Source organism: Aegilops tauschii, chromosome 4 (genome assembly GCF_002575655.3).
Source record: "Aegilops tauschii subsp. strangulata cultivar AL8/78 chromosome 4, Aet v6.0, whole genome shotgun sequence".
Taxonomy (NCBI): domain Eukaryota; kingdom Viridiplantae; phylum Streptophyta; class Magnoliopsida; order Poales; family Poaceae; genus Aegilops; species Aegilops tauschii.
In genome coordinates, this window is record NC_053038.3 from 29217165 (window position 1) to 29239826 (window position 22662).

The 22662-nt window shown below is 47.0% G+C and overlaps 3 protein-coding genes across 4 annotated transcripts; 1 reads left to right on the forward strand and 2 right to left on the reverse strand.

The window, feature by feature from the left end:
* Window positions 1-923: 923 nt before the first annotated feature.
* Window positions 924-2366, reverse strand: LOC109780014 (mitogen-activated protein kinase kinase 9-like). Its single transcript, XM_020338605.4, has one exon. It carries the CDS (start codon window positions 2179-2181, stop codon window positions 1165-1167), a length of 1017 nt encoding a protein of 338 aa, XP_020194194.1. The 5' UTR covers window positions 2182-2366; the 3' UTR covers window positions 924-1164.
* Window positions 2367-14535: 12169 nt separating this feature from the next.
* LOC109780017 (binding partner of ACD11 1) lies at window positions 14536-18750 on the reverse strand. 2 transcript variants are annotated; one of them, XM_073496145.1, is made up of 6 exons: window positions 18476-18750; window positions 15986-16089; window positions 15827-15902; window positions 15649-15732; window positions 14962-15537; window positions 14536-14852 (listed from the first exon to the last, which is right to left on the reverse strand). In XM_073496145.1, exons 1-6 carry the CDS (start codon window positions 18479-18481, stop codon window positions 14844-14846), a joined length of 855 nt encoding a protein of 284 aa, XP_073352246.1. In that variant the 5' UTR covers window positions 18482-18750; the 3' UTR covers window positions 14536-14843. The 2 variants fall into 2 exon arrangements, with proteins under 2 accessions (XP_073352246.1, XP_040242435.1); XM_040386501.2 differs by having other exon boundaries at window positions 14536-15537.
* Window positions 18751-21631: 2881 nt separating this feature from the next.
* LOC109780015 (uncharacterized) lies at window positions 21632-22213 on the forward strand. The gene has a single exon (XM_020338606.1). It carries the CDS (start codon window positions 21632-21634, stop codon window positions 22211-22213), a length of 582 nt encoding a protein of 193 aa, XP_020194195.1.
* The last annotated feature ends 449 nt before the right edge of the window (window positions 22214-22662 follow it).

Sequence of the window (22662 nt, forward strand, 5' to 3'; positions counted from 1 at the left end):
CGCCCAAAAGAAAATAGAAAAGAAAGAAAAAGAAAATAATGACAGCAGAGTCGGATCGACGAAAACGATGATGATCCACAACCGCCGCGCCCGTTTCCACCGCACTCCTAGCACTTCGGACCACCGCATACCAAGCAACACCTTCAGGAAGGAACGCGGCGATGACGACGCTGCTGCCCGGACAGGTCCTAGGGTTTCCCCCGGTACACTGAGAGGCATGGGTGGGGGATACCCGACGCCCTTCAGGAAGGAAAGATGGCGCCCACGGGCGTCGCCGCGTCGGTGCCGGCCAAGCCGGCAGGGGTTTCTCCCGTCTGCCACACACCCACCACCCTGACCGATCCGCCGCGCTCCACCACACTTGCCGCCCACCAACATGCGCCACCACGGGCTTGGAGCCACCATCGCCGTCTCACCATGGAGCCCGAAGCGGGACCGACGGGTCCGAGAGGAAGCAGCCGGGAACGAGAAGCGGCAGCGTCAGCAGCCACGCGGGAGAGGACAACCTCCACCGCCATCGGCGGTCACCAACTGGACGCAACAAGAGGAGCAAACCAGGCACAAAGGCCCGGCCGAGCTCGATATGGCTCGTGAAGCTTCTGTCACCGTGTTGCAGTGGGCGTGCCGCCGTCTCCGCAACCCCTCGCAGGAGCTGCACCTCCGTCCGCTGGAGCCATCGCAGGTCGAGCCGAGCCAGGCCCGCCCAGACCCAGATGGGGCCCCAAAGGGCCCAGATCTGGGCCGGGAGGGCGCCGCCGCCGGCCGCTGCGCTAGCCCGCCGCCTCCACACCATCCAGAGCTGCGCCACCGGAACTGCTGCTGCCCGAGGAGCACCGCCGCGCACCCGCGACGGGGAAGGAAGAACACCACCCGCAGCCGCCGTAGGCCCGAAGTCGAACCCCAAGCCGCCACCACGGGATCTGTTTTACAGTAAACATTTACAGGATCTGTTCCGCTGCTGTCCGGATGGTACCGCAAAACCGGTTTAAGGATTTTTCTTATAATACTTTTACGGTACCGTCAAAAAAAGAATTGGCTAGAGATGCTCTTAGAGATTGAGACCCTTCCAAGCTCAAAGTATGGTCCACTATCTGTATGTGCAAATGCCTAGCTTAGGTATTTACGATTCGAGAACGTGACAATTCAACATTTACACGCGCGTGCTTATCCACACCGCTGCTCGATCACTTCGCGTAGCGCCCGTCTCGACGCCGCTACGTCTCTCCCGGCGACGAACGGGTGCACGAGCAGGTCCCCGACGGACGCTCGCTTCCGGTGGTCCTTCAGCAGGCAAGCGGCCACGAAACTACGGAGCTCCGGCGACGCCGCGCCGTCGGGAAGTGCCGGCAGCTCGCCGAAGCAGACGGCGCACATGAGCGCCGCCCAGCTCGGCTTCTGCCCGGCGGGGAGCAGCGGGTACCGCCCCATGAGGAGCTCCAGGACGGTCACCCCCAGCCCCCACACGTCGGCGGCGTAGGGGTCGACGGGGCCCTCCTCGTCGCCGTCGCCCTGCAACGACCGCTCCGTGTCGAAGCGCTCGGGGCTCATGTACGCGGCTGTGCCCTCGTAGGCCGCGCGGTATTTGCCGGCGCGGGAGACGACCTCGGCGATGCCGAAGTCGGCGATCTTGACCTGCCCGGCACTGTTGACCAGAAGGTTGGCAGGCTTGATGTCGCGGTGGACGACGCGGCGGGCGCGGAGGTACGCCAGGCCGGACAGCGCCTGCGCCGCCACCTCCGCCAGCGCCTCCTCCGGGAAGCCTCCCTGGCCGGCGCGGAAGAGCGAGTCGAGGGAACCACAGTCCATCAGCTCGAGGAGTAAGGCGGAGTCGCCGGACGCCGTCGGGAGGACCGAGTGACATCGAACGATGTGCGGCGAGTCGACGCGCCGTACAACTTCTACCTCCTCGTCGACGCCGGGGTGGCCGCGGTGAATGATCTTGAGCGCGTACAGCGCCGACGTGCGGCGGTGCGAGACCTTGTGGACGGTGCCGCCGTTCCCGCGCCCAAGGACGGAGAGCCTGTCGAAGTCGCTCTGGCGGAACTCGCCGTCCGGCCGAGCCGCCGACGTGGACGGCGTCGCCGCGGTGACCGGAGCAGGGGCCGGGCACCGGAAGGCCCACGTGGGGGCGTCGAGCGTGAGGTGAAGCTGCGGTAGTCGTCTTTCTCTGGCAGCCGCCATGATCTTGATCGCCGTGTGTATGTGTGTGTGTGTGTGTTTTGCAAGAACTGTATTCGCAAAAGTATGATGAAATTGATGATCGAGTAATGGATGATGTTTTTTTGTGGAGGTGAGGTTAGCTTGCTTTATACTGCGATGTGGCGGCGCAAGTTCCCCTGCCTTAAATTTGGCTGACTGTGCTGAGATTTTGATGTGTAACTTCCGAATCTTTTTAAACCTTTCTTTTGAAAACGATGTGAAAATATGCTTAATTATCTTTGTGTGCAAGAATGGATATTCATGATGTTATTGAGTCTGAAATTTAAGGAGAGTTATGCCAAACGTTTCCTTCGAAATACCCCCTAAAACATTGGTAGGCAAAAAATAGACAGTTGGTTTGTTCCGGATGCTTGGGTTGGGTCGCCGTTTTGGGCATGTAATGTTTACACCGGTTTTCCTCTATTACGTTTCCGGACGAGAATCGTTGGTGGCTGGTAAGATACACTTGTAAGCTTAATACCGCTCTATAATAATACACCAATGCTTTAGGAGTTAGGAGTTTGATGTATGTATTTGGCCTAGGCAGCGGAACTTGATTTGTTTCCCCCCGAGCCGTTAGATCTCCATTCACATGTCTTGAGATCAATCTTCACTTCACTACGCTATACCCTAACTGCAATTGCCGCTACTGCCGCCTCGTCATTCTCCAGCTCCTGCCACCGCCTCCACCTTCTCCTGCTATCAATACATTGTTAGACTAGCAAAGTGTTATTAAAAAAAGTGCTAAAATATATACACTACATCAACATAATGTACATCTATCTACAGTGTCACAAAGTTCCAAACATAATTTAAGTCCACTAATCGAGTTAAGAAAGTCAAATTTCACCATCATAAGTATCTCAAAATTTCCTATGTGAATAGTAAGTAAGCTACTATTCAGAACATGATGTCCTTTCCAATATCACTTAGATCAAATTTGCTAGTGTGTTTGTAGCATGGTAGCTACCGCGAGTCTTGTATTATGTTAGTTTTTAGGGTTTGTATGATGTTATTCAGTTGAACTAGTACACACACATTTTGCTTTGTATGTTTATGTTTGTTTTCCCTTTATTATATGTGTGTGTTCTACTATAATTCAAGTATTATGACTAATTTGTCATGTGTTAAAACTGTTAAACTAGTCTGACTAATTTTTGAAGAAGTGTCAAGTGGGGTTATATAATTCTCCACTATGCTAAGCCTGATCTTGATATTAATCCCAAACACTTGGGGGTTGAAAGGACCGCCGTCGCTAACGAACATTGTTATCTTTAATTTCGGGTGATGTGGATATGTACCTCTTAATTGGTAAGCTTAGTGTGAAAACATATGCCTAATTCAGGAGATATTCTTCTGGTAGCGGAGGAGATATTTACTAGTCCTAAGATGCAGACTGGTTGAGCGCGTGAATGAACACAACACAAACCAAAAGATGCATGATAGATTAGAATAGAATACTTTAAGTCCATAAATCGAGTTACTCCCTTTGATCCATGTTACTAGAGCTGTGACAAGTAAGTTGGATTGGAGGAAGCACAAAATTTCTAAAAGATATACATATATCTACAAATAATGTAATATACATATATCTACAAATAATGTCAAGAAATTCCAAAAATGCTTTAACTACGTAATTTCTTTCAAGTCCATAAATTGATTTAGGAAAGTCAAGTTTCACAATTAGTATCTCATAATTTCTTATGTAAATAGTAAATTAAGCTAGTATTCAGAACATGATGCCCTCTTCTGGTAACATGAAAGTTAAATTTGCTAGTGTGTACGTAGCATGGTAGCTACCACAAGTATAATCTATTTAGTGGACATTGGTTTTGTATGTTTATATTCGTTTCACTTTGTTATATGTGTGTGTTGTACTCTCAAAAATTAGGTTCTCGGTCCGCTTTACCACGTCCACACGAGTAGTTCAAGTGCATGAAAGTACATAAGAGGACTGGTTGGTGGGAGGACAACCCAAACTATAGTTCATGTAAGCTAGAAACCTTTATAATTCTATCATGCGTTCCAACTTTAAAATGAGCCCGACTAATTTATAAACAAGTGTCAAGTGGGGCTAGATAGTTATCCACTCAATAAGCCTCGCATTTGGGGGCTTAAGGACCGCCGTCGCTAACGAACACTGTCATCTTTAATTCCAGGTGACGTGGGTCCAGACCTCTCAACTGGCAAGCTTAGTGGGAAAACATAGCCATAATTCAGAAGATATTCTACCAGGGCAGCGGGAGGAGATATTTACTAGTCCTAAGATGCAGACTGGCTAAGCGAGAGAATGAACACAACACAAATATAAAAAAGATGCATGATAGATAAAACTAGATTGTGAGATGGATGCTGACGGGTGCGGGTGTTGTTGGACCATGCATGGAGTCAGCGGATCATATCTGGTTCTGGTTCAGCACAACCTTGAAGAAAGGATGCGGTGCATGCCAGCGTAGGCCATCACGCACGACCGCTTAGCACACCATGTTGGCCCGAGATCAGCTTGGTTTTGGAGTCAGGTCATGGTTCTCATCTTCATTGCTTTAGTATATTATTTGTTCCTGCGTGTTCGTTAATTGCACGTGTATGTACATCAGCATTCATGCATTGTTCTTGCAACAGATTTGCAGCCAATTGCTGTTGCACTCTTGCAGGGAAGACATTTCTGATACAAGGCTTCCTAAAACTTTGAAACATTTGTTGCAATGTTACCTTCAAATTGTTGACAGGGCAGGCTGCTCTGCTCGCCGAGCAGGTCGTCTGGTGGTCGGCGGCGTAGTGCTGCACAGCATCGAGGCTCCTTGTGGGGGGAGATCGTGTGGTGACTTTCTATTGTGGGGATGGTGAGCTTGTCGGCCCGATCGCCAATAACTGATGAACCCTTTTTCGGCTCAGTATCTCAGAGGTGCTCATCGGGGTAGATGAGCATATGTGCATTCATAAGGGTGAGCGTATGTCGACATCTGGTTGTATTTGATAGACCCACTTGGATCGTGTAGGCTAGATATTCCGGTACACCTACCTTGGGCAGCAGAAGATGAACTCGAGCTGGAGGCCATCGTGGTGCTGGGGCGCACGGCGATGGCGGAGAGTGGACAAGGTGGAGGTGGCGGCGATGTGTAGGCAGTGGCGGCGGCGGAGCTTCCCGTCACTGTCAGCGCTAGACCTAGATCGGGTCGGGGTTTTCGGTGGGGAGACTGGCAACGCGGTGAACCTCGTACTGTGTGCCGCCGGCCCCCACCTCTTTATGTAGCGTTGCGTGACAGGGGCCCGTCAACCATATTGCGGTTGGGCGCCCCCGATCAGGGCGCGGATCAGGGGCCCGGTGGGCCGTTGGGCCCACACGAAAAAGAGATCAACCTAACATTCTCCCCCTTGATCTCAACTTTTACTTTTAACCTTATACTTTCTAGTTTATTTATTTCATCGCATATTGATACATAGAGCATGTTTCATCGTCACGGCTTAATTGCCGTTAGAATCATACAGCTACAACATACGTTATGTTCAGAAACAAATTCTGTTCCTTTTGGGCCTATCCAGGAATCATAAGGCTTTCCCTTAAACCCATGCCGGCTAAGTGTTCCTTGAACACATTGGGTGGTAAGCCTTTCGTTAGCGGATCCGCAAGCATATCTTTTGTCCTTATATGCTCGAGACTTATAGTTTGATCCTGGATTTTATCTTTCACAACATAATACCTTATCTCTATTGTTTTGGCAGCATTACTCGACTTGTTGTTGTGAGCGTAAAATACCGCGGGCTGGTTGTCGCAGTACATCTTTAGTGGTTTGTGAATACAATCTACCACTTTCAAGTCGGGTACAAATTTCTTTAGCCATATCGCCTGCCCCGTGGCTTCGAAGCATGCTATGAATTCTGCATACATCGTGGATGATGCAACTATCGACTGTTTGGAGCTTTTCCATGAAATAGCTCCCCCAGCGAGGGTGAATATGTATCCTGACGTGGATTTTCTATCATCTCTGTACCCCGCAAAATCTGCGTCTGAATACCCTTTTATCTCTAGGGAATCACTTCTCCTGTATATTAGCATGTAGTCCTTCGTGCCTTGCGCATAACGCAATGCTTTCTTTACCATCTTCCAGTGCTCTAGGCCTGGATTCTCTTGATATCTACCGAGTACCCCGGTGATAAAAGCTAAGTCAGGGCGAGTGCACACTTGTGCATACTGTAAGCTGCCAACTGCCGAAGCATATGGTACTGCTTTCATTTGATCGATCTCATACTGGTTCTTGGGACATTGAAATTTCCCAAAACTATCGCCCTTGACTATTGGAGCAGGTGTGGCTTTACTCGCATGCATATTATACTTTTTAAGAACCTTTTCTAAATATGCTTGCTGAGATAGTCCTAAGACTCCATTGTTCCTATCTCGGTGAATTTCTATGCCCAAAACATATGATGCTTCACCAAGATCTGTTATGTCAAAATTTGAGGATAAGTATTTCTTTGTTTCTTGTAGTAGACTAACATCACTACTAGCAAGTAGGATATCATCCACATACAAGATTAGGAAAATATATTTCCCATTTTTAAACATTGCATAAATGCAATTATCCTCAATATTTTCTTTAAATCCAAAACTTTTAATCGTTTGATTAAACTTTAGATACCACTGCCGAGAGGCTTGTCTTAATCCATAAATGGATTTCTTCAGGCGGCATCCCATATTTTCCTTGCCTTCCATGATAAAACCCTTGGGTTGTTTCATGTAGACCTTTTCTTTTAAATCACTATTCAGAAATGCCGTCTTAACATCCATTTGATGTAACTCTAAATCAAAATGGGCAACTAATGCCATTATGATTCTGAAGGAATCCTTACATGAGACTGGAGAAAATGTCTCATTGTAATCTATCCCTTCTCTTTGTGTAAATCCTTTTGCCGCGAGTCGTGCTTTATACTTTTCTATATTCCCTTTAGAGTCATACTTAATTTTGTAGACCCATTTACAGCCTACTGTTTTGGCTCCTTTGGGAATTTCCTCTAAGTCCCAAACATCTTTGGAACTCATCGATTTCATCTCGTCTTCCATTGCCTTCATCCACTTCGATGAATGAGGGCTTCTCATGGCTTCTTCATATGAGGTGGGATCTTTTTCCATATGAACCATTTCTGTGTTATAAACTTTAAAGTCAGTAGAAATAGCTGACTTTCTTGGTCTTGTAGACCTTCTAAGGGCCTCAGTTTCTGGCACATTTTGTGCCTCAACTTCTGGCACTTCTTCTAAATTTTGCTGTTGCACCTCCCTTTCATGCTCAACAACGGGTTCAGTCGGCTCCTGACGGACAGGTTCCAGGTCTTTCCCCATAGCTGTCATGGGTGGAGTTGCAACTGGTAGTGAGAAAAATGGCTCCTGAATCATCGGATTAGGTGCATGCACCCTCTTCTCCTCAAGATCAATTTTCCGAGCTACCAAGCTCCCCCTCATCATTTCGTCCTCTAAGAAGACTGCATGTCTCGTTTCTACAAACTTTGTATATCTGTCAGGGCAGTAGAAACGAAAACCTTTTGATCTGTCTGGATAGCCAATGAAGTGGCAACTTACTGTTTTGGGATCTAACTTTGCAATGTTTGGATTAAACATTTTGGCCTCAGCAGGGCACCCCCACACCCTGAAGTGTTGTAGGGAGGGCATCCTTCCTGTCCATAGCTCGTACGGTGTTTTGGGCACCGACTTGCTTGGTACTCTATTGAGAATGTGAATGGCGGTTTTAAGCGCCTCCATCCATAATCCGAATGGCAAGTTGGAATAACTCATCATGCTGCGCACCATATCCATAAGGGTACGGTTGCGCCTTTCAGCTACTCCATTTTGCTGAGGCTCGCCCGGCATTGAATACTGGGCTACTATGCCAGTCTCCTGCAAGAACTTCGCAAAAGGTCCAGGGACTTGGCCATATGGAGTGTGTCGACCGTAGTACTCTCCCCCATGGTCGAACCTTACTATCTTTATTCTTTTATCGTGCTGATTTTCAACTTCAGCTTTGAATATTTTAAATTTATCCAACGCTTCCGATCTTTCTTTGATTGGATAAATATAACCATAGCGAGAGTAATCATCTGTGAATGTTATGAACGAGTCATATCCATCCACACTTTTCACCGGAAATGGTCCACAAATATCAGTGTGAATGATTTCTAGTGTGCCTGTGCTATGGATTGCACCTTTTCTGATTTGTTTTACGTACTTTCCTTTAATGCAATCTATGCATTGTTCTAAGTCTGAAAATTCTAACGGAGGAAGAATTTCACTTTTGACTAATCTTTCTATTCTCCCCTTCGAAATATGGCCCAAGCGACAGTGCCATAATTTCGATGAGTCAAATGTTCTTTTCCTTTTCTTTTGTTCTTTATTCGACGCAGAAACATGTTCTTTCACATTGCAAACGGAATAAACTTTTTCATGAAGTGATAACAAATAAAGCTCATCATGTAGTAAAGCATCACCCACATAAGCATTATTTAACCAAACGGCACACTTGCCATGTCCAAAATAACACTCATAATTATCTTTGTCCAAGCAAGAAACACTTATTAAGTTTCTATTACATGATGGAACAAATAAAACATCTCTAAGTGGAAGATTGAATCCATCAGCTAACTCCAAGGAGATATCACCGACAGCTTCAACTTCTGCTTCAACTCCGTTCGCCACTTCAATGCGTCTTTCGCTTCTTAGCTTAGTCCGCGTCGAATGGAATCCCTCTTTTTGCCATGATCGACTTTAGCCAAACGGGACAGTCTTTCTTGTAATGCCCGGTCTTCTTACAGTGGAGACAAGTGTCTTTGTCCACTGAGAAAGGCTGTTGCTGACGCTGATGCTGATAGGAAACTTTTCCTTGTGGCTTTGAAGGAGAACTTTTGTTGTTTAGATTGTAATTCTTTCTTTTGTGACCATGCACATAGTTGAGTGTACCACCATGTGAGGCTTTTAGTCTCTCCTCTTCTTGAACACACATTGCTATTGTCTTTTCTACGTCCCATGTTCCAGGTGACATATTATAGTTCACAACAAAAGCCTCAAACTCCTTCGGCAATGAAGCCATGACAAGGTGGACCAGGAGCGCTGGTTTTATCTCCAGATCCGCATCCATGGGTTTGAACTTTGCTGCCATATTGCTCATCCTGAGGATGTGCTCTCTTATGCCATGACTGCCACCTGTGTATTTTTTTGTCACCAGTTGCTCTAACACCTGGGTGGCATATATCTTTGAAGAGCCAATGAACTGGCTCTTTATCTTTGAGAGCAACTCCCCTGCGGAAGTGCACTCTGCAATGGAGCCCACAATGGCGCTCTCAATGGTGTTCTTTATAAAGGCCATGCATTTTTTGCTTGCATTGACCCATTTTTTATTATCTATGAGGTAGGACTGCTCCAAAGGAGCATAGTCCCCTTTCTTTTTAGCCCATGCAGCATCATGATCAGTAGCCTCTCTTACTGGCTCTGTGGGTCTGACCGGCTGTGGTTTCTCCACAACCCAGTCAAGATCAGCACAAACAAACGCCAGTTCAACTTTCTTCCTCCACTCAGTGTGGTTGTCACCTCTGAGTGTCGGAACTTCTTTTAGGCAACTCATCAAGTGAAAGCCTCCTGAAATTACAATTTAAGTGACATCAATATAACAATCATATGTATTAATCTAATGTTGGTCAAATTAAACATATAATTGTCTATGCAATTAAATCTATATTACCGTTGGGCAAAAATTAGAAATAAATGCACCTTTAAATTTCAATAATAAAACATGATCATGTTATTAACAACGTTGGTCATAAAAATAACATAATCATATTCATTTTAATAATCACTTTAACATGCTCTTAAAAACTTAATACTATGTAAACTTTTATTTTCTTTGTAAAAAAGCATTAATTATTTACACAGCGGAAAAACATGAATGAAAATTCACGAACTTTTTAAGCTTTACAGAAACTTTTCTTTGATCGAATAAGAAATCATGAACTTTTTTTAATTTTCTTTATAAAATTCATGAACATTTATTTTCTGAAAATTTTCCATTTGCATTTTCAGAAACTTTTTCTGTCACTTTTCTATTTTCTAGACAAAATTTTCGTTGGAAAAAATTGCATAGGAAAACTATTTAAAATCTGCCCAGAAAATGGACTAGAACTATTAAAAAACGAAAAAAGGAAAACAGCCGGCCTCGGCCCAGCTCGCGCGGCTGCTGGCCTTGGCCCAGCGCGCGGCAGCGCCCGCAGCTGGCGGCCTCGGCCCAGCTCGCGCGGCTGCTGGCCTTGGCCCAGCGCGCGCGGCGGCGCCCGCAGCTGGCGGCCTCGGCCCAGCTCGCGCCTCCCTTTCGGCCCAGTGGCCCGCAGCCGCTTTAGGGTTTAGATCGCCGCCGTCCGTCGCGATCCGACGGTGGAGCGTCGTTTGCGCTGGATCAAAACGATCCGACCGGCCTCACCGCCCGAACCCTAGGCGCATTGCGTTTCTCCTCTCGCGCGCCGCGCGCCTCTTCTCGTCTCTTTCGCCGGCGGCGGCTCCTCTCGCAGCCAACGGCCTGCTCTCTCCGGCCGCCGGCGACGGTGACGAAAGCCATCGCGCCAGGCGTGCCTCCCCTTTCTTTCCCCCTTCCTTTTCCGTTTTCACAAGAGAGATAGAGAGGTTCAGCGAGAGGAAGCGAAGCTCGGCCAGGACGCGCCGTTGCCATCCTCCTCGCCGGTCGCGCGTCCTCCCTTGCGGCGGGCGCGCCGCTGTCGAGGGACTTGGCCGCGGTGCTGCCCCCCCCCCCCTTTCTTTTGACTTTTTGACTTTCTTTTCCGGCGAGCTTGGTAGCTCCGGTGGTTCTTCGTCCCCGCACCTCAGCTTGCCGATGCGTGTGGGGATCGAGAGGAACAGGCGCGGCCGATGCGGCGGCGCTCTTTGCCGGTGAGGCCCAAGGCCAAAATCCGGTGGTTTATTTTGCCCTGTCTAGGGTTCTTGGGGGGGAGGGAGTTCTTTTTCTTTCTCTGTTTTATCTTTTTACCGAAAATCATCTAGCCAAGATGGCCTGATACCATTGATAGACCCACTTGGATCGTGTAGGCTAGATATTCCGGTACACCTACCTTGGGCAGCAGAAGATGAACTCGAGCTGGAGGCCATCGTGGTGCTGGGGCGCACGGCGATGGCGGAGAGTGGACAAGGTGGAGGTGGCGGCGATGTGTAGGCAGTGGCGGCGGCGGAGCTTCCCGTCACTGTCAGCGCTAGACCTAGATCGGGTCGGGGTTTTCGGTGGGGAGACTGGCAACGCGGTGAACCTCGTACTGCGTGCCGCCGGCCCCCACCTCTTTATGTAGCGCTGCGTGACAGGGGGCCGTCAACCATATTGCGGTTGGGCGCCCCCGATCAGGGCGCGGATCAGGGGCCCGGTGGGCCGTTGGGCCCACACGGAAAAGAGATCAACCTAACAGTATTATGTTAAAAAAATTCTTTTTTTGCTAGCATGTCTGAGATTTTCACCTCATACGGCTCCTTGGTCAATTCTTTCGAAGGAATCATTTTCCTCATTCGAGAGTCTCCATGATATTTCGAGTCATTCAAAATTAAAAGTAAGAAATGTGTGGCAGATATGCGGTGTGGCACCGGAAAAAAATCCAAGAATTTGTGTGAAGAAATAGTTGATACTGAAACAAAGAAAACAACTCTCTAGGCCCCCTGTGACCTATAGGATTTCCATAGAAGTTTTAGAGGATTGCAATACTTTGTAAAAAAAATCTATGTCGATCGTTTGATTCATATGATTGAATCATATATGAATTTTGCCTAAGGATTTGTTTGTACTATATTTCAGAGGAAATTTTGCATCCACGCAAACATTTAAGAAATAATTCTTTGTTTTACATGTGAGGCAATCAAACAACCAAATCTTAGTGGGATTCGGATGGACATGACATTGCAACCATGTTTTTCTATTCCTACATTCGAAAATCCTTTGAATCAAAGAGGCCCTAGGTTCTACTCTCTCCGTTCTTAAATGTAAGTCTTTTTAGATATTCCAATGCGGACGACATACGGAGCAAAATGAGTAAATCTACACTCTAAAATATGTCTATATACATCCGTATATAGTTTGTATTGAAATCTCTAAAAAGACTTATATTTGAAAAAGGAGGGAATAGACGATGCCAATGTGTGCACGTGAAGCTTGTTGTGCAAGCTACATTTTGTTCTTATCAGGATTGCATTCTCCTTGAGCCAATCCAGTACATGGTTGGCATCTTCACCTTGAGCCAATCCACATGGTCGGCCTCCACACATCCCATTCTCGCCAGTAGGACTGTAGGAGGATAGGCCACTGGCATTGGCAACATCAACATAATCTTCTTGCTGCATGATCATCGAACAGCCAGTGCTACGAGAGCCGGATACATGTCGGCACGCCTTCTCTTCGTCAACCACAAGGCCGGGACGTGACGTACGTACCTTCGTGAGGCCACGGCACACGTAGGACATTATGCTTCGTGCATTATCCAAGAAGAACGAAAGCCAGTAGCAAGTTTCAGAGGAACCAAGTCAGAAGCTTCGGCTAAGCACAGCTGCTTCGAATGCAACGCCCCGTATTTCTCACGGTGCCACGTCCACACGGTTTCAGACTTTGGTTGTACTCCCTCCGTCTTCAAAAAAGTGTACTTTCAACTTTGTTGAAAAATCAAACTTTTTTATGTTTGACTGTATTTATATAATGGTACATCAATATTTATGTCATCAAATTAGTAGTATTAGATTAATAATAAAATATATTTTTATTATACTTTTATTTGGTTTTACAAATATTGATATATTTTTGCACAAACTCAGTCAAACTTTAAAATAGTTTGACCATCCAACAAATTTGGAAGTACACTCTTTAAAAGACGGAGGGAGTAAACAATAAGACATATGGCCCATAATCTGCATACTGTATGCGGGTCGCTCCGTTAATGTGCTCACAATTTCTAAATTTGAAGACTCGGGTATCTCTAGCAGATGCCGTAAAGCACCACCTGTAAAAAACAGTATACAGGCTCACCTAAAACTAATTTACGGTACCGCGAGGTATCGGCGAAACAAATGCCGTAAACCTGTACCATAAACAATTTTTTCTCCTCACGCTTCTTCTCCGGGACGCACGCATGGATGAATTCAAACTCCAGCCGGTCAGAACGGCGCCCCTCCGGCCTACCGCTTGATGTGGCCTGCTGTTTGCTACGGCGACGATCTAGTGATGCTCCGGCCGGCCGCTGGCAAGCTCCTCCGCCTGCTCGCTGCTTGTGCGCGGCATCGTGAGGCCCCCTACTCCGGCAGGTTTTTTTTTACGAGATACAGGCTCCTCTTGATACAGGATCCTCCAAAAACGGGTGAAATCCTCAAGATACAACGGATGCGGACTCGAATATAGGGAAGTCTGCTTTATTTATTTATTTTGCGGGATATGCTGTTTTACGGGATCTATTCGGGCGTTTTTTTCAGGTTGTACCGTAAATACCAAGATTTGATCACTTTTACGGATCTGCTCTCATAATCGGCATAATGTATGCAGGTAGCTCCGTAAATGGCTCATCCAGTCGCTAGCATGGAAGGAAAGTTTCAGCTTTTTCCTCCACAAGTCATGGTTGAGATTTAAAGTTGTGCGGGCCAGGTACACGAACAACTATGCATAGATAATCACGGCAAGCAATGGTGGCAAATAACCATCCTCCCATTAATTGCCTTTACCGCAGCCTTCGGTTCCCAAGGCAGCTGTTTGGATGGCCATGCGGCTTCATTCCCAACTATAAAAGCTTGGTGGCGAGGCGTCCCATCATCAAAGCCCTATTCGTTGCCTCCACCTTCTCCCCTCCCATTTCCTCCACCGTCCGGGACAATACCACCGTGCAAGGATGCAACCCCGATTGACTTAACTTGCCGGCAGAGCGAAACCTCTTGTCTCAGATGTCGCACACCGGCGTGAACTTCCCTTGCGTCACACTGGTTGCGGCAGGTGGCGGCGGATCTGGCGACCATGGGCGATCCACCGCTTCTCGTGGCACAGACGGCGGCCGCATGGATCCGGTGGCCCCCCGAGCGGCGGGTGGCATAGGGTCAGATTAAGTTGAGCTTAAATTGTCCCTACGAAACTGAATGAAATGACAAAAAAAAAAAAGATGAAGACAACCTTTTGGCGATTCTGTGTATGACGACTCTGCTAGAGTTGCTAAGGTGATTCTGTGTATGACGACTTTGCTAGAGTTGCTCTAACACAGCACACATATCTTCAACACGTCCCGGTCCTTTCCAAGCATTTTAGCAGCTAATACTGGAACTATGTTCTCAAATTACAGAAGGGGTGAACAGAAAAGTAACTTCAATTCCCACACCTGATCTCAGCATCAGGTAAATTACATCCAACGAGTATGAGTTGCATTCTATGGTAGCAGAAAACAAGAAGGAAAAAACCCTTTCAGTGGCTCTAGCAGCATAACAAAGCTGACAGGAACACAAGCAAGCGCAGCATTCTAAAATTTACATCACACTGTAGGCGCCGATAGACAGACAACAACCTGTTTTTGCTCCAGCGAAAAAAAGGATCTCTATATATATCCGACAAGTAACAATCAACGAATGACACACACCAGTCGTAGCGGCTACCGGCTCATCACACGGCCTGGAGCTTCTGCTCGTCCATAGATTCCACGGGAAGAACCGCGGGCTCCCACGAGGAGTGCTCGTCAAGATGGATCTTCGCGTACTCGCTCACCAGCTCATCACACGGCCTGGAGCTTCTGCTCGTCCATAGATTCCACGGGAAGAACCGCGGGCTCCCACGAGGAGTGCTCGTCAAGATGGATCTTCGCGTACTCGCTCACCAGCCCGTTCCTCTCTTCCCACATGATCGCCTTCCTCTCCTCCTCGGCCTTGTCGACCTTGTCCTTGGCCATGGAGCCCATGTCGCCCGCCGCTTTGCTCACCATGCCAAACGCACTGGTAAGCCAGGAAGCGCCAGCCGAGACGTACTGGTTGCCCATGAGAGCCGAGCCCGCGACGCTGGCCTTCTGCTCGGCGGCGGCCAGGGCGGACCTTGTGAGCTCCGACACCTGGTACCGCTCGTCCACCTCCTTGACCTTGCTCCCAACGACCGCCCGGCCCAGGCTGATCTTCTCGCTCAGGCCGTACTGGTGATCTAGAGACACGACGGTGGCGGTGGCGGTGGACATGATGTTGTGACGCTCGTCGAAAGACCTTGCCATGTTGAGTGCGTCCTTGCTGAGGACAAAACCCTTGGCCATCATGCTGCTCACAACATCCTCCGCCTTCCTGACTGCAGATTCAGCAGAGGGAGAATTCTCTCCCTGCACCCACAAGGATATGCACAAAACATTATACGGACTACAGTAAGTTCTTTCCTGTTTAATAAAACTTAAAATAATGGTCATGCAGTTAAAACATTAAAACATTCTTACCGGTAATTGTTTGCGGGCTTCAGGAGGCAACTGATAGTTCTCAACTGGAGTTATGATGACAGAAAGATCAACAATCGTTGCTCCCTGTAGGTTAGCAATCCATGATTATAAGCCAAATCCCCAAAGAGCAGTGAGATGAAATATCACCAGGTAACAAGTTTCAGGAGCGCGAACGTACTGAGAGAAGCACAGCGGTGTCTGCTCCTTGTGAGTCCTTAAATGTGACGTACGCAAGTTGTGACCAATCAGTTTCGCTGAAGAAAACACGAGCAGATATTTAAGAAACACTCTTCTGCTCCAATGAAAACAGACACTGCAATAAGAAATGATGAATTACCTTTGCATTTCAACATATTCTATATCACCAGAGAAAGAAAAGAACTCTGTGATCTCCCTTTTTGAGGCACTCAACGAAATATTGCCAACTTTTACTGTCCTCACCTGCAACAGAATATCAATGATGATCAAATGGGATATTGCTAGTGCTACTTTAACACAGGGGAGGTGATAAGATGGACTGTAGTCATTTTACATCTACCGATAATGAACAAATCGGAAATTGCTAGTGCTACTTTAGCACAGGGGAGGTGATAAGATGGACTGTAGTCATTTTACATCTACCGATAATGAACAAATCGGAAATTGCTAGTGCTACTTTAGCACAGGGGAGGTGATAAGATGGACTGTAGTGATTTTGCATCTACCGAAAATGAACAAATGGTATATGAGACGCTAGTGCTACTTTAGCACAGGAGAGGAGATAAGACGCACGATTGTAGTAATTGTATATTTTTGGATAAAGAGTTGACAAATTTTAGCATTCCTGAAACCCAAACTTTCCAGCATTTACAGAACAATCTCATTCTGAAGAAATTAAATTACTCAAACCAACAACATAAGTATGAATTGTGGGACAACATTAGACAGAATGGATTAGATACACCAACATGGGAATGTAGGTAGCAACATAGCTGTCAGGACCCAGGAACATCAACTGGGTAATAAAATTATCCTTTTTGAACTATACAGAAGAGAGAGGACATTTAACTCGAAAAAAGTTACATTTCCATTTGGCATATACTAAACAAACGTTGTATGATAAAATGAAAATGAGCAGTGTAATGTATTCCCAGGTGTCACAATCAATTATTAACAGAGAAGAAATTTAACTCAAAAGTCACATTTCTATTTGGATTTGCATATACTCCCTCCGTTTCTAATTTCTAAATACAAGCCTTTCTAGAGATTTCAATACGGACTACATTGGGATGTATATAGACGTATTTTAGAGTGTAGATTCACTCATTTTGCTTTGTATGTAGTCGGCATTGGAATCTCTAAAAGGACTTATATTTAGAAACGGAGGGAGTATTAAACAAACTTTGTATGATAGATGAACATGAGCAGTCTAATGCAGTCCCAGAGGTGTCATGATCAATTATTAACAGGAGAGCACATGCTAAACTTTAGATAAAAATGTGATTCCAGGAACTATATAAATAGATGTCATTTGCACCTTTAGTAAATAGTATGTAGGTCACATACTAGGGCATATTAGAGATAAACTTATTCAACCAGGTCAATCAGATTGGTGTATATTAGTAGCAGCCAAGATCAGGTGGAAAATATAGTACTAGTATGTGTAGTCGTAGGAAATTATGAACCGGTGATAAACATTAACCAAGTTAGTCGGTTAATTAATTAATGACGTGAGGCACAGGTCTGAGGGTATCATACGCTTCAACTTGACAATATCATGGTCGTGTGGGACAGTTAAACGATTTGAAGTTTATGAGGTTGTACTTATATACTCCCTCCGTTCCTAAATATAAGTCTTTTTAGAGATTCCAATATGGACTATATACGAAGTAAAATGAGTGAATCTACTACACTCTAAAATAAGTCTATATACATCCATATGTAGTTCGTATTGAAATCTCTAAAAGGGCTTATATTTAGGAACGGAGGGAGTAACTGACACAGAAATAATACAGTAGGTAGCAGTGTGTAAATCAATGAGAACCATACAATAAATAAGATAATGGTGACAGCGTCATCGACACGCCATTAGGGATGGTATCGTGCTGTTGTACAATTAGGACTGCAAAAGTAATGTATGCCAGCTGCCCTGTTACCAGGAGTGGGTAATGTCCCTAAATGCAAAAAAGAAGAAAGTGCATTCATTGACCAAAAGGAGCCCAAATCATCTGTTGCTCTGAAAGAAACTACTACTCTCCTTCAAGATCTGAACCACTACCAACCAGTTTTTAACCCACGGCCCTGAAAAGTCAGTACTCCTAGGAAACAAAATCAGAGGCTCCGGTTCGGATTCAGAGCCTAAGAATCCGGGGGAAAACCAACCGGTTGCCCAGCAAGCACGAGAAATTAGGAACGAAGCGCCGATTGGATCGCCTGGCTTCCTCTGCATCCAGAGTTGGCCAGCATTGCGGTTGCGGCGGACTTACCGAGGAGCAGGCAGACGGCGCACCCACCGTCGAGCCGTTGACCCGCATTGCGCTAGGCCGCTAGCCTTTTGGGGGAGGGGAACGCGCGGAATCTTGGCAGAAAGCGGCAACGAGGCGAGGCACTTGTTGGTGGATTGCCGCGCCGTCCCCGGAGCGGGGCTGAGCAAAATCGTCGGAGAGGCCGCCTCCCATGACCTCCATCCAACCCGGAGCTTTGCTACAAGAGAGACGGCCGGCCCAACCACCCATTCACCCAACATACCGCGCGAGCAGAGCACGACGGAGGAGCATCACCTCCGGGGAGAGGAAGAAGAAGAAGAAGAAGATAAGACTAGGGGGTCTGAGAGAGATTGCTGACGCACCTCCATTGTCGCGGGATCTCGCCGGAAGCGAGCTTCGTGGCCGGGAATCTGTCGGCTGGCGGGGCGAGAGAGCGGGCGGGTGCCGGAGACGAGGAGGATGAGGGGTGGTGGTGAGTTCGGCGCCGCGCGTTGCGCGTGTGTCGGCGGGCGAGCGGAGGGAGGAGGGGTGGACTCTGGCCGGGAGGGGAGGAGGAGTCGGGCTCGGGTGGGTGGTTGCCGCTTTCAACTCTGGTTTTCGTGGCGAGTTGTAACGTACTACTCCTACTACGTTCGTTCAAAAAGAAAAGAAGAACGTAAAAACGATGCGCGTCGGCGCTGGCGCGGCACGGCGATGGTGGTGGTGGGCCGGTCGCACGCACGACGGGATCTGGTCGGGTCGGGTGGATCCGTGAGGGCTTTGTCACCGGATTTTTTACCTTTGGTTTTATTCCGATCTGTTGTGTTTGTAGCGTAGTAGTATGCTTGTGTTGTTGGATCTGACGTCCTGCCAAACATTGTGTTTTTGGCGCAACCTCACGTGTCCAAAGAAAAGCTAATCGATTTTTTTTTCTCCATTTTCCAGGGAAATCACGGGCTGGACGGAGTTGGAGTGTTACCGCGTGCCGTGCTGAATTGGACCCAAATGCAGCGACAACGATTCTACGGTCCAACTTAAGTTGTATTCTTCTGTACTAAAGAAACTTAAGGTATGCGGTGGCGGAGCTAGACAGAAAACATTGGGGGGGCCAAACGCAAAAGACGAAGAGTTTCTCCGACCTGTTCTTGCACGGCTTATGCAGCCCTTCCAATCGTTTCTAGAATGAGCGTACATGCACATGTTGCCTTGATCAGCGACTGGTAGTATAGAAAAAAAATATGGCCGCCATTATTCCATGCCTTTTTCTTCGTACCAATCGCTTTCAATAAATGTTGCTTTGCTAGAAAGGTACTAGTACTGTACTACGTGGCCGGCCGGAGTAGTAGAGATTGGCAACGGGCCAGACCCATTCCGGTCCAGGCGGCAATCGCGGCAGGACGATTGCCCTGACTGACCGGGTGGCACGGCACGGCGCTTCACGTTACGTGGCCGCATATCTTTTGGTCGCGATTCCCATGCTGCACTCACCTGCACGCACGTTCCATTTTCGGAGATGCTGTCCGACGACCGCTCGTTCGTCAGGGGACCTGTCCTAGCGAACGCCATTCCCGCCGTCCGTCCGATGTACTAGCACGCGAATCGGGTGTGTCAGCTCTCTGGAGTGGTTCGCTATCTCAGCTCTCGTGACGAACGGTTTCTTTTTTTATTTCCTTTCTTTTTTTCTTTTTTTTTTAGGATAAGCGAGGACCATGCACACTCATCACTTGGGCCGAAGCGGGGCTTGTGAACACTGATGCTCAAACAACATTATGTATTTGAGTTAATTTTTGAAAGAACAAGAATCCCTATTTTTTTAGAGGGGATATTTTCAAAACTTGTCATGTGCATTTTTATAACATATAGGTAGCATGGCAATTTCTTTTTCATATTTAAACCTTGAAATATTTTGTTCTTCCGAAATATGACAATTTATTGTTAAGAGAATGGAATTTTAATAATCAATAACATGGCATTTTTATAAATAAAATATTAAGAGCAGTGAACTTTAATAATTAATAACATGACTTTTTACTAATAAAATGATGGCAGTTTTATTATTAACGGCATGACAATTTTATTTATTGAGAGCATAGCATTTTTGTTATTATTGGCATAACACTTTTATTATTAAGAGGATCACATTTTTACTATAAACAAGATGGCAGTTTTATTATTATTGGCATGGAATTTTTTTTATTATCATAGTAAATTTATAAACGAGAGAAATGTCAGTTTTATAAAGTATCATGACAATTTCCGTATTTTTAGAGCATGGGATTTATAAATTTATATTTTTAGCACTGTATTTTTATTATTAAGAGGATGGCAGACATATTATTATTACCATGACATGTTTTATTATCATGAAAAATTTATAAATTAGAGGAATGACAGTTTTATAAAGTAGCATAGCAAAACTAGAGAAATGACAGTTTTATGAAGTAGCATGGTAATTTCCATATTATTATTTTTCATGGCACTTTTTAGCTAGAGGATGCGAGTTTTAAAGTTTAGCATGGCAATTTAGTTTCTCTAGATCACAAGTCACTCTTTTTTATCATGCTCGTTGTAAATTTATAAATTAGAGAAATGGCAGATTTATAAAGTAGTATGGCATTTTTCATAATTCAGAGCATGGTAGTTCAAAATTTCAGGTATTCTTTGTATTTTTATAAGGAATGTTTTTTGTTCATGGCGTTTTTTTTTTAATAAAAAGAGTTAAGTGGGCCTTTTGGGCCAATCGGGGTTCGCCCTGGCCTGCCCCCTATCGACCAATCAGAAACGATCACTGTGAGCTACTCTCTAGCGGTTAGTCATCAGATATTTGGTCTATTACGAAAGTTCACTGAAAGTACAAAGCACCTCAAATATAATAAAAATTATATTAAAATTTTGAGACCATCGAACGACCATTTACAGTCGCGAGAACGAGCCACCGACGTGCTGTTCTCGTTGGTCCTGTACTGGAGTCGGCTTGACCTTGTCGATCACAGCGGGGAAGTCTTCGTGCAAGCGCCCCTAAGTACCAGTGTGTCAATCGTTGAACCCTTGAATAGATCCGAAACACCTGACACCAAATCTCGCCACATGATGAGAAACTCTAACCTCATCTTAAATGAATTTTAATAATTTGTTTGCGCGTTTGTCGAAATGAAGTACAAAGTTTGAGAAACTGAGGACATGTCCGCACTCCCGGACATGTCAGGTGCCTCCTCCGTGTAACGTATACAGTGTATACATACTGTGGGGTTGTTTGGTTTGAGACTAAGTTTGTCTAAGGTTGTCACACCTAAGAGCATCTCCAACAGCCGCGCCAAAAGGCGCGCGCACGGTAAACTGGGCTTTTAGCGCGCGCGGGAGGTTTTCGTGCGCTCCAGCGGTGGCGGGAAACTAGCGCGCGCGGGAAAAGGCGGCAGCTCGCGCGCTAGATTTGGCGCACCGCGTCCGGCGCGCCTATAAATTGCAGCGCCTCTGCCGCTCTCTCTCACTCGCTCTAGCGCATTCTTTCCTCGCCGCCGACACGACACCACCGCGCCACCATGCCGCCTCGCCGCCGGGGAGGTTCGGGCTTCCGCGGCGTCCGCGTGCGTCCGTCCGGCACCTACTCCGCCTCGATCCGGTTGGGCGGCGGCGTGTGCCTCGGCCTCGGAACCTTCGACACCGCCCAGGACGGCGCCCGCGCGTACGACGCTGCGGCGTGGCGCCTCCGGCGGTCCCGTTGGGACATGAACTTCACCGACGTGGCGACGCCAGAGCGGCCACAGGAGTTGGCTCCTTTCCCGCGGCTTATCACCAACGAGGATCGGCGCAAAAACCGGAGGCGGGAGCGCCGTCTCAGCCTGGCCGAGATGGACGAGGAAGCCATGGCGCTGTGGAGGCAACGCTTCCCGCAAGATATCATCAACGAGGAGCAGTTCTTCGCCGAGAGGAGGGCGGAGAGGAAGGAGCGAACCGCCTATCGCGAGGACAAGCGAACGCGGAAGGCGGTCGCTAAATACAACATGCCGCTAGGAGATGCGTCGTCCTGGGACTCCCGCGACGATCGGTTCCTTGACGCCTATGCTCAAACGTCTGAGGAGGACATCACCGAGACAGAGTCCGAGTCGGAGAATGACGAGTAGTAGTTCTATGTGAGACTATGTATTGTAGGAGAAGACTAGAACTATGTACGCTTAGTTGTATCGTAGAACAATGTACTATGACTATGTATTGTAGGAGAAGACTTGAGAACTATGTACAAAATATAGCGCGCTTGCTGGAGCGGCTCGGGCGCGCTTTATTTTGCGGCGGCCGCTGGAGCCAGCGCGCCGCCGCGCGCAAAACCTGGCTCACCCGGCGCTGTATCCTGACTTTTGGCGCGCGGGACGTTGCGGGGCTATTGGAGATGCTCTAAGGTTATGTTGGGGAACGTAGTAATTTCAAAAAAATTCCTACACACATGCAAGATCATAGTGATGCATGGCAACGAGGGGGAGAGTCTTGTCTATGTACCCTCGTAGACCGTAAGCGGAAGCGTTATGACAACGCGGTTGATGTAGTCGTACGTCTTCACGGTCGACCGATCCTAGCA